Source organism: Parasteatoda tepidariorum, chromosome 9, assembly GCF_043381705.1.
Source record: "Parasteatoda tepidariorum isolate YZ-2023 chromosome 9, CAS_Ptep_4.0, whole genome shotgun sequence".
NCBI classification, from domain to species: Eukaryota; Metazoa; Arthropoda; class Arachnida; order Araneae; family Theridiidae; genus Parasteatoda; species Parasteatoda tepidariorum.
Window position 1 is genome coordinate 57,944,633 of NC_092212.1, and position 13,123 is coordinate 57,957,755.

General features: G+C 32.0%; 1 protein-coding gene across 1 annotated transcript in view; it reads right to left on the reverse strand.

Annotated features, from left to right (window-relative positions):
- The window catches only part of LOC107449790 (glutamate-gated chloride channel-like), a 429,932-nt gene that overhangs the window by 109,899 nt on the left and 306,910 nt on the right, over positions 1-13,123 (reverse strand). Inside the window, exon 6 of the mRNA XM_043042909.2 lies at positions 5,276-5,379. Within this exon, the coding sequence (XP_042898843.1) occupies positions 5,276-5,379 (104 nt within the window). The remainder of the gene's footprint in view (positions 1-5,275; positions 5,380-13,123) is intronic.

A 13,123-nucleotide genomic window follows, 5' to 3' on the forward strand; every position in this document is an offset into this window, starting at 1 on the left:
ACTGTCTGCAAGCTTGTCAAACTCTTCCTTGGCCTGCCAGATCACCAGATCTATCTCCCATCGAGCATGTCTGGGATATGATGGGAAGGCGATTGCATCTGGCACGGAATGTTGATGACCTCGTTCGACAATTGGATCGAATTTGGCAGGAAATATCACAAGAGACCATCCGGGAACTTTATCAGTCTATGCCACGCCGTGTGGCAGCTTGTATCCAGGCTAGAAGGGGGTCAACACCTTATTGAGCTTGCTATAGTAGCTCTGCAATAAATTATTCAATTGTTCTGAAATTTTAATCATTTACTATTCTGTACATTGTCTTCCTATCCATCAATTTTCGTTTCAATCGGACAACTCCTTCTTGGTGCGTCGATTTGTTTGTTATAGAGTGTACTTAACTAAAATATAACGCTTTAAATAATTACATGTTAAATGTAAATCAATATTCATTCTAACATTTATTTTAATTCAGGGGAAGGAGTGGTTTTTAATTGGTTTTCATTCAAAAGAAGAACATACTTTGCAGTTACTATCTGCAGCCTAACTATGCATTATAAGAATAATGAGGGGCCGTGGTAGTCCAGTGAACGGGCTTCATTCCGAAGGAACCGGAGTTTGATCCTCAAATCAGCTGAGACTACAGAGTACGTGCGACATACGTGCTCGTAAAATCTGAAGAATTGAAGTCCCGTGGTTGATTGCTAGGCAGTACCATGACTATAGAGATCTGGAGAATATTTCTTGTAGATAGGAACAAAATAAAATTTCAAGTTTTTTTAATAAATATCTTGCATAAATTCGTAAATAGTTTTTAAAATCGATAATTATGGAACGAGAAATAGTTAATTGTTAAGTTTTTAAAGCGTTATAATCCTCTTTTGGGTATAATTTCTTGAAATGATAAATTCCTTTTTAGGCCTTTTCGAATGATTTCCGCGGCTTTAATAGATACTTTTGGTTACATTCATTAAATAATTTTTTTTCTCCTATGTTCGTAAATAAACACGCTTTAGATGCATAATTTAAAAAACAAAAGCAATGAGAATAAATTGCAGCAAATTTTTAAACATTAGTTTAACAACTAATTCCAAATGGTGTTCAAATATTTAAAGGAATGAAAAAAAGTTTGTAAAACTGGTTTTCTAAAAATTCACTAACATATCAATTATGATGATTTCCCATTTATTTCTCCAACTAAAAAAAAAAGTCGTTATTTTTCAATAACAGAAAATTAAATTCCCCAGACACTTAAAATGTAGCAAACGTTTATGCAAACATAATTTCAATTTATTTAAATCCTCAATTTCAGATTGGGACTCAAAGTAATAAATTTTTCCTTTTTAATCTTTGTTGGAGAAAGTGACAGATGGGAAGTGTTGCATGAAAAGGCCAAATCGATTTTAGTGAATAGAACCACCTTCCCTGGCAACCGGTGGTTCTCGAAAAATTTCAACAGTTCAATTAAAGAGTCATAATTCAAAATTTGACTTACACTAGGACGTCTCTGCTTAGAAACTTCATGCGCTTCTTATTTTTATGCATGTTTAAAAGGTATTGATGAAAATTTTAATCTTACAAGTGGCGTTTTGTTGGTGAATAATTATTTGGCTAAAAATATTGAAAAAGAAACTCTCGTATCTGAAGAATTATATATTTTCTTTATTTAATTGATAATTAAGTTTTTGGTTGGAGTGTTTAAATTTTATTCTAGTATGTTTCATAAAGATTATACATTACAATAAAGGCACTGTGTTGACAGTTTTAAGTAAAAAATAAATATACACAGTAACAAATTCCGGTTCAAACTACGATACCGGTATTCTGGGTTCGTCATCCGTAAATTTCCTTTTTACCGTAAAATAATATTACGTAATTTTTAGAGTAGGATTTATTTGATTAGAGTGATTTAGTGATTTTAGGGATTTGCTGAAAAAACTACGGTTTACCAGTTTTTTTTTGTTCAGTAGCATGTTCCAGTTAAAGTGAATTTTACTGTAAAAAACACACCTTTACATCACCTTTTTACGGTAATTTTTTTTCGGAATATTTTACAGTATACTCAGATACGATAGAAACAAATCTTACCATAAATTTAAATAACTTTGTGACACCATTTGAAAAAAAAAATTAAAATGAAGCTATCGCTTACATGGTATCATATTTACAGTAAAGCTAATAAGGAAGAATAGCCTGGGTTACAACAGCCTATAATCATAATTTTCTAATGGGTTTGTCAAATAATGCTTTTTATCACTAAATATCGTGATATCTTACTGCATCGGACTGGTTGAAAGTAGGAAATTTCAATGAAAATGTCATATTTTATTTTTATTGCTTATTTTTCTGTTTATAAGCTTTCTATATTTCTCTAAACTTTTGATTTTCGATCTTTGGAATCGAAGAAATTCTTCGCATGCTGATAAACGAAAGATAATAGCAATTACATGCTTTAAATGCATTGTCAGAAAAACGTTAATTTTGAGAAAACTCTCTTTACGCTAAGGCACATTACAATCAAAATTAATTTTATAACTCTTTGAAACTTTGTATATGGGTTTCTCATAATGTTAGCTATGTTTGTAACTGAAAGCCAAGGTCTAAAAATGAATTTCTTATTTTTATCGTATTTTAATTAAGACTGTTTAGAATTTTTCCTTGAAAAATGAATATTGGACAGTATATTTAGTTCTTTCTCATAGTATATTTGAAATGCTTTGAAGATTTTAGTTCAAAACACAGGTAATCATATTATTAAACTAAGAAGAAAAGTTAATTTTGATATTTATGCATTACAATTTGTTGTAGAGCTGTTAGCGTGTCATAAGGAACTTGTAATTTTTGAACTCGAATTTGCCTCGATTTGGAAAAAATATTTAATAAATTTTTAAAGTTTATATTAAATTTGCAATTTTAAGTCTTCTGCTTACCAAAAATAAAACTTAACTTTAAATGAAGGCCTTTTTTTTGAAAATGTATCGCACCCAGTCGGATACCTTAAAATGAAAAATAATTTATGTTGAATATACACTCTATAACAAAAAAATCGATGCAGCAAGAACGCACTAAAACGCGCGAAATCGACGCTCGATCAGGCTGTAATGATGCCGACTGGGGACATATAGTCTTCAGCGACGAATCCCGCTTCCAACTGTGTCCTGACGATCATCGAAGACGTGTTTGGAGACGCACAGGGCAGAGGGGGGATCCTGCCTTCACTATTGCACGCCACACCGGCTCTCAACAAGGCATTATGGTCTGGGGTGGCATTTCCTTTGACAGCCGGACCCCTTTGGTCGTCATTAAAGGTATACTTACTGCGCAGCGGTACGTCGACGACATCCTAAGACCTGTTTTGCTACCGTTCCTTTTGCAGCGCCCTGGGCTGGTTTTTCAGCAGGACAATGCCAGACCACATACGGCACGTGTTGCTATGAACTGTCTGCAATCTTGCCAAAGTCTTCCTTGGCCTGCCAGATCACCAAATCTCTCTCCCATCGAGCATGTCTGGGATATGATGGGAAGGCGGTTGCATCTGGCACGGAATGTTGATGACCTCGTTCGACAATTGGATCGAATTTGGCAGGAAATACCGCAAGAGACTATCCGGGAGCTTTATCAGTCTATGCCACGCCGTGTGGCAACCTGTATCCAGGCTAGAGGCGGGTCAACACCTTATTGAGCTTGCTATAGTAGCTCTGCAATAAATTATTCAATTGTTCTGAAATTTTAATCATTTACTATTCTGTACATTGTCTTCCTATCCATCAATTTTCGTTTCAATCGGACAACTCCTTCTTGGTGCGTCGATTTGTTTGTTATAGAGTGTACTTAACTAAAATATAACGCTTTAAATAATTACATGTTAAATGTAAATCAATATTCATTCTAACATTTATTTTAATTCAGGGGAAGGAGTGGTTTTTAATTGGTTTTCATTCAAAAGAAGAACCTAATTTGCAGTTACTATCTGCAGCCTAACTATGCATTATAAGAATAATGAGGGGCCGTGGTAGTCCAGTGAACGGGCTTCATTCCGAAGGAACCGGAGTTTGATCCTCAAATCAGCTGAGACTACAGAGTACGTGCGACATACGTGCTCGTAAAATCTGAAGAATTGAAGTCCCGTGGTTGATTGCTAGGCAGTACCATGACTATAGAGATCTGGAGAATATTTCTTTCCTTTTCAGATCTGAGTCTGAATTGAGGAAATGTCCTCACGGATAAGTGGTACTGCCCTCTATCAATGCGGTTCTGAGCTAAGACGTACTTTCAACCTTGTGGTAGTCTTTTGTCAAACTAAAGGCGTACCTTTCTGACTTAATTCACAAATGCCCAATGACAGGCAAGCTTGGCTTGTTCAAGTATCGTTAGAAACGACAAAATAATAAAAATAACAATTTGTTGTTGTTGTTGTTCATTTACGTCGCACTAGAGCTGCACAATGGGCTATTGGCGACGGTCTGGGAAACATCCTAGAGGATGATCCGAAGACACGCCATCACAATTTTGATCCTCTGCAGAGGGGATAGCTCCTCTGCTTTGACAGCTCGACGACCAGCGCGTGAAGTCGAGCACGTTACGGTAGAGCAATTTAACGAGGACAGATGCCGCGCTCATTTAGTCCCTAAGCAGGTTGATCAAAGTGGTCACCCACCCGCACTCTGACCATAGCCAGTGATGCTTGACTTCGGTGATCTGCTGGGAACCGTGTCTTAGCGATCAGTTCACTGTGGGACGAACTAGATTTGAAATAGACAAAAACTGACTTGCTACAAAGTTTTAAACAGTATGAAATTTTGTTCATTAAGAACGTAAGCCGAATTGCTCAAATTCCGCAACTACCTATACAATCCATAAAATAATGAAAATCTTTCTTCGTTTATCGTCAAGTTTGATACTTAATTGTTTGTTAAATATATAAATTCATGAAATTCACGGATTTATATTTTCACAGTGTAGAAAGTGAAAATAGAATAATAAGTCACTGCCATTATTTAGCTGTAACTTACAAGCCATTAAATATTCTTGAGTTTTGATGATTATTTAATTACACTCATATTCTTTATATCATGCCTTATAATATTAGAAATTTCAACCATTTTTAAAAATTTGCATCTCAAGTTTAGAAATAAAACAAATTGTTACATTTTCCTGAGTTGCATAACAGTATCTTTTTTCATATTTCCATTCCTTGAAAGATATTACTTTAACTTCTAATATATTAAAATCATGTCCAGTAATTTATTGAGAAAAGGATAGACATGGAATCTCTTACTTGTTGAATTGTTTGGTCCAAGTGGTCTAATCCTACTATCATATCTTCCTGGACCGATGATACTATCAAGAATTTTTTTCTCCATAGCTCTGAAGTTCGGCTTTCTGAACAAGAAAAAGAAAAAAAAAGCAATAAGATTACCGTTGAGGAATCTATTCAAAACAAAATGTATTTCTGTATTGTTCGACATAAGAATATATCATTCTTGTAACGGTGATATTCAGTTTGCTACCTTTTTATAATGCCTTAAAATTTTTGTTAGAAATATAAAAATAAAATATTATTACTTTTATAGAGAAAAACCCATAATTAAATTTTATAAATTTTTCCTTATGAAACTAATAGGACAGATTAAAAGCAAATGATATTTTTGCATTATAGAGAATAAAAATAAATCCTTGTCATAAGACAATTCAACAATTGAGTACAGTTTGTTACCCTTTTCAATTGTTTTTATAATGCTTTAAAATCATCGTTAGAAATATTAATACAAATTATTATTAGTTTTATAGAGAAAAATCCATAATTGCGTTTTATAAATTTTTCCTTATAAAACTGATAGGAAGCAAATGATATTTTTGCTTTGTAGAGAATAAAAATAAGTCCTTCTCATGAGAGAATTCAACATTTGAGCACAGTTTGTTACCCTTTTAAATTGATTTTATAATGCTTTAAAATTGCCGTTAAAAGTATTAAAACAAAATATTATTATTTTCATTGAGAAAAACCCATAATTGCATTTTATAAATTTTTCCTTAAATAGTACCAGTACCAGTTGAAAACAAATGTTATTTTTGCATTGTAGAGAATGAAAAAAAAAATCCTTCTCATAAGACAATTCAACAATTGAGTACAGTTTGTTACCTTTATGAATTGTTTTTATAATGCTTTAAAATTGCTGTTAAAAATATTAAAACAAAATATTATTAGTTTTATAGAGAGAAACCTATAACTGCATTTTATATTGCTTTCACTTTTTAAATTGTTTTCATAATGCTTTAAAATTGCTGTTAGAAACATTGAAACAAAAGTTTATTCGTTTTATAAAATAAACTCTAAAAAATTGCATTTAATGCATTTTTCCTTATAAAACTAATAGTACCAATTGAAAGCAAACGATATTTTCTGCATTGTTAATTATAGGTAGGTAGGAACTTTATTAACGTCGGGCTGTTGGTGACGGTCTGGGAAACATCCGTCAGAGGATGATCCGAAGGCATGTCATCGCAATTTTAATCCTCTACTTTGACAGCTCGACGACCAGCGCGTGAAGTCGAGCACGTTACGGTAGAGCAATTTAACGAGGACAGATGCCGCGCACACTTAGTCTCTAAGCAGGTTGATCAAAGTGGTCACCCACCCGCTAACTGACAGCAGCTAGTGATGCTTGACTCTGGTGTTCTACTGGGAACATTGAATTTTTTAGATATTTCGCTAAAAAATTAAAAATCCAAAATCAAAGAAAAAGATATTTCTGCCTTGTTGAGCATAAAAACAAATAATTCTCGTAACACAATTCAACAATTTGTTACTTTTTAAATTGCTTTAATAATGCTTTAAAATTATTGTTAAAGTATTAAAACAAAATAGCATTAGGCTTAAAACGAAAAATATGAAATTGCATTTTTAATTTAAATAGTAAGACGTGAAAGACACTTAGAGATGAAATGAATGGAAAACGCTTTGCACTATAAATTTAATATTTTGTGCTAAAAATGTCATATTTCGAGCTATTAAATGTGAGATTTCTTGATATAAATTTGATACTTCAAATTTAATGCAAAAAAAAAATTTTTTTTTTACGCATTTAAACTTGATATATGTGAAATGGGAAGCTTTTTGCTATAAATTTCATAACTCATATAACAAATTTAATGTTTTGTACTACGCATACTTTAATAAGGTGTAAAAAAGCTTACTATACACGACGAATTGAAATAGAGCACCACTAAAAAAATTGAAACTTTCTGATGCAAATTTTATTCTTCAAAAAATAAATCCAATGCCTTATACTATTCAGTACTTTGTACCATAAATTTCTTTTATACGAAAACTTACAATTCAATTTCATAGAAAAATAAAGCATGGTATTTAAATGCAGAAAATGAATATTTTTTAACAAAGAAATGTGTGTTTTGTCATCGCTGCACATAAATGCTGCAAAAAATATAATTACTGAGTTTATATAAAGATTTAACTCGCAGACTTGTCTCAAGGAGCATAGAGTAAGGCCTGCATGCAAACCAATTTTTCATTTAAATCAATAAAAAGTTATAAATTCCAAAAACAAACAACAAAAATTTAGAAACATGCAACAAAGGGCAGTTCGCATTCAAGAGTAAAAAATTTTAAAGAAAATAATCAAACAGAATTATAAAAACTTAAAAGCAGTTTGTAATTAATGAAATTTATTAGGTTTTCTTATCATCATTTTATTATATGTAATATTAATAAACTTAGTGAGCACTTGATACAAGTTCTTTAAGGAAAGAAAAATAATGTATTTTTCATTAATTTTAAAATATATAATAGTGATAACTGATCAAGGAGCAATTCAACAATATGTGTTTATTTTGCACACAATGCAAAATGCGTATTTTAAAAAATAGTAAGTGCTCAAACAGTGCTTTTGAAAATTAGGCATTGCTCAAAAATGCGCGTTTAAGGAACTAGACATAGCTGGAAATGCTGATTTTAAAAATTGAATGTAGATCGAAGTAAATGTTTGAAAAAATGGTCGTAGCTGAAAAGGTATAATTTGGCGTAGCCCAAATTGACATATTTGGCATAACTGTTAAATTAATTTGGCATAGCCCAAAATGAGTCTTTTCAATGTTAAGCAATGAAACCGAATTTTTAATTCTTAAAATACTTTTAGAGAAAAGGAAAACAACGCGTACCAAATCCATTAAAATATTTGCTTGATTTTCTTCATCTTTATTCATCGTGCACCACAGATTTCATGAACACTTTGTCGACGAAAAAACTCCCTTAAAGCAACTGAAGTCTATTGAATAAGGATTTAAATTAAAAGAATGTAAAAAAGTGATTTATGCATTACTATTTTTTATTTACTAGTTAATTCTTTTGGAATCCAACAGCCATACGCATTTTGAGCTATGTCCAATGTATCAACTTGAATAACAAGTTGTTGTTGGCTGAGCTAGTACATTGGATTCTGGGTAAAATTGGATAGTCAATCGATGAAACACCGGTAGATTTTAAACAACTTTGATAAAAAAAACAGCACTATGTCAAAACAGTAATTTACTGAAATTTATTATCTATACTAGTTATTGTAAATTAAGGAAAAATTACAAAAAATAGTGATAACTTTCCCAAACATAAGCCAATCTTAATGAAAATTGAATATGTTGTCAAATCAGAGTTGCTAAGTAAAACTGCAATATGTGAATTAGTAAGCGATGTAATGGAATGGCGTCATATGAAATGAATATAAAATTGTATGTTTGATAGCAAGCCTGCGAATTTTGCAAGCTTGCGAATCTCTAATTTATTTTTAAATTAGAAATTTGAGATAACCAATTTGTAACAATGACCTTCTGGTATCATTTCTCCGAAGAACTGCGATTGAGATTGAGAATTGCAAAGAATTGCGATTGGAAGACTAGAGGCAAGACAAAGTCAGGTAAAAGTAACCCGATGGCTAAATGTGAGTTCTTCTGTGGTTCATAGACTTTGGAAACAATTTCCAACCACAGGTTCAGCATCCAGATGGTTCAGCTAAGGACAGTCAAATGCTATGCTAGCGCCAGTTGTCGATATTTGTCGTTATGTGGACGAAGAAATAGAAGTCAGATCCACTCTTAGTGCAACAATCGGAAGATTGGTGTCAACGTCTACTGTGCGTAGAAGGTCTTACGAAAGTGGTTTGCTTGCTAGGTGACCAGCAATTTGAGTACTGCTATTGTCGTGTCATTGAAGGGAGCGGTTTAGGTGGAAGCAGCAGCATGTCGACTGGACGGCTGACCAATGGCGGACTGTTCTTGTAGGGAATGAGTCCAGGTTTAACCTCCAAGCGATAGCAGGCGTTGTTTGATTTGGAGAAAACCTGGAACTCGATATCATCCATCAAGCATCCGGGAAAGAGATGCATACCAAGGAGGCAGTGCCTATGTGTGCGGTGGTATCACTTTGGGTGGACACTTGCCTTCATGTCTTTCCACGTCGAACAGTGAATGCTCACGTGTATAGTGATGACATTCTTGATGTTTATGTTTGCTTTTATTCTGGTACAAAATTAGATGATTTCGTGCTACAGGATAATAACGCAACAGAGCACAGGACTCGCATGCATCGTGGATGATTATCTCAGAGCAACAAACAATTCCGCTCATGGAGAGGCTAGCTCAATGACAAGACTTGTTTGAGATGTTTTAGGAAGATGAGCAGCTGCTCTCAATCCTCCTCCCCAGACTCCTGCCATGCTTGCAATTACTTTACAAGAGCAATGGCTCACGCTTCCAACTGAACTGGTAATTCGCATAATTAAAAACATCTCACATTGCTGTGTGTGCTGCATTACTACTAGAGGTGATTTACCTTTGTTATTCCGAACTGGTACATCTGATTTATTCATTTCATACCTAAGTTTATTTCTGTAACATCATAGGACTGGTAAATAACTTGTATGTTATTTTATACTTTATTATGTGCCAGTTTCATTAAATTCTATAAGTAACTTTTTGAGTAATGGTCATTTGGGGAATTTTCCCTTAATTTATAATAACCAGTGTATATTCCGATTCAATTTCGGATGAAATCATCTGATCTTTTAATAAAAAATCTTCAATAAAATCCAACTCTTATATTAAAACTCTACAGGAAACTCGTTTTAATTTCCTTTCTTTCTCAAACCTTCTGTCAATTCTGATGGGAAAAATATCCTTTAAGGATCTTTGATATAAAGCAGGCTAGATTTTATATTTTTATCTTCTTTAAAATATTTGAAGATATTTACTTAGTAAAGTGTCTGTTTGACTTGTCTTTCCAATTTTTTCTTGACGTGCAGAGTCTGCATTATATATTTACAGATACGTACTAGACATTTATTTATTTATTTTCAGAAAACACGTTTTGAATAGTTGGGACCTTATTATAATTCTATCTATATTATATATGCATTTCAATTATCTTTTATAATCGAAAAGGAATTATAAGATTATGGATAATGTAAATGCATTTTTCAGCTTGATATAATTATTAAATTTTATATCCTCCTGCTTTAAGTTTTTGCTATCTTTGAAATTTTATGAAAATGGTTTTTTAAAAATGACTTCAGTTTATAAACTAAATAAATTTGAAACAAATAATAGTTGAACTTTTTTTATTATAATAATAATATTATGATAATCTGTAATGAATTAATAATTATATATAATAAAAAGATTAGATGCAATATAATTAATATATATGCAAAATTTTTTCAAATATGTTAATACTAGGCAATTTTATGCATAATAGTGTGCATTTTTAATGGCTTGCCCGTCTGGCCAAAATGATTTTCTCAGTATGTATTGCATTAATTTCTTCAAACTATTTTAGTAGCGATAATAATATAAAAAAAATTAAAAGCATTAAAAATTCACTCGAATTATGTGTTTCTAATAATCTTGTCTTTGCTGGTCACCGGTGACCTCCGTGGCGCAATGAACAAAATCAGTGTCGGTCATCGGTGACTCCCAGGACATTCAACGTATTAAGGAAACCCACCGTGCATGAAAATGGTTAACTCAATCCAAATTCATGCAAAAACGTAAATATGAACTTAGGTATTAACTACATCCTTTAAGTGTTAGGCTTTCAATATATTGTTATTTCCTTACTTTTCTTTTACTTCGTAATTATTTCTTTTAAAAAAAAGTAGAAAATCACTTAATATCGGTACATTTCGGTGTGACATAAGTTGATGTGAAAGGTTAAGGTTTTTGCCTGTGTTTGTTAGCTTATCTGCTTGACTGTCTTGTAACTCCCGAAAAGAGTTTGTGATAAGGTCTTGGAGGATAAGAAATACTGGATACACGGGCAACCTTTAACAACCAATGTTAGAATTCAAAGATTTGATATGGATATCACACGAGAGAAAAATAATAGCTACCGTAAACGTAACCTCCACTTTATCCTTAACTCTAAAGGCAATTTCGTAGTTCGGAGTTGCAGATAGGGTTGCTTAATTGCCCAAATGGTTGATCGTTATACGGTTACCATTTTTTGTTACTTATCTTAACTTTTGGCTTTAATTTTTATTTTTTCATGTGATGCTATCTTATATTTTCTCAACGACGTTTGTAAAGGGAAGACAAGTAAATAGCAAATGCTCTAGAATTGATATCTGTTTAATTTTACGTACTAACTTAATTAATTTAATGCATTAACAAAATTTCATCCGATCATCCTCTTCATCAACGTCGCCGCCATTTTTATTTACATTTGACGTCATTAATAGAATTGAAACGTCATAAAAAGCAAACCAAGTGTGAGTTGCTCTAATTTATAGGCAATTTTTCTCTCAAACGGAGAGAAGCAGTTGCTGATATTTCGGGCAACTGTGATTTATATATCACATAAGGATTTTTGAGTAATTTTTGGAGAAAGTGGAATATACATTTACCCTCACGGTTAACTTGACGGTTGCCTATAATTTTCATAGTGGGATATACCCATTAATGACCAATATTATATACCATATACCAATTAATGCGAGGGAATTAGCATTATGCATTTTTGCAAATTTTATACTGAATATTCTGTGTTTACAATTATTTAAAAGTCGATGTTTGCAAGATTGCTGTTATATTTGATCAAAAACGAGTTTCACTGGAAGTTTACTGTCAATTTTTATTCATTTTCTTATGAAAGCACAAGCAAAATCAACTTGGAAGGCATGTGAGGATAGCAACGCTTAATTATAATTTTCAAAGCTGTTTGAAACCACATGTTTATAGTAATGCTTTTTTTAAAAAGAGTTTTGATGTATCATAATTAAGTAAACAAACAGTAATTAGCATAAAATAAACTAAGTTACTTGAAAAAGTGCAAATTCGTAGGGAATATGTCAATTTTTATTCATTTTCTTATGAAAGCACAAGCAAAATCAACTTGGAAGGCATGTGAAGATAACAACGCTTAATTATACTTTTCAGAGCTGTTTGAAACCACATGTTTATAGTAACGCTTTTTTTTAAAAAGAGTTTTGATGTATCATAATTAAGTAAACAAACAGTAATTAACATTAAATAAACTAAGTTACTTAGAAAAGTACAAAATCAAAGGGAAAATCGAATGATTTGTGTTAAATCTTGACAATGATGAGTAGGCTGTGATCAATAGCATTATTTTCGTTGGTGAATGACACTGTTGTGAGCTGAGTTAATCTTTTTTTAAGAATTGTAATTCTAAAAATAAGTTTTTTAAAACATAATGATATAAAGTAAACAAAAGGAGCATGAAGAGTAAAACAAAGAAAAATTAAAGACATATGAAAAAGGGGAAATAATAAGTAAAAAATAACAAACAGTTTTAAAAAAAAAGAATAAAAAAAGGATGAAATTTTATTTAAAAAACCGGGGAAAACCGTGTTTTTTTCCCCGTGTTTTTTTCCCTGTTTTTTCCCTTGTTTTTTTCCCCCGGTTTTTTAAATAAAATTTCATCCTTTTTTTATTCTTTTTTTTTAACTGTTGTTTGTTATTTTTTTCTTATTATTTCCCCCTTTTTCATATGTCTTTAATTTTTCCTTGTTTTATTCTTCATTTTGAACTTATCTAATGGGTTCTGTTTACTTGCAGCTTAAGCGCAATAAATGAAACTTATTGTTTTTCTTAACTTTCT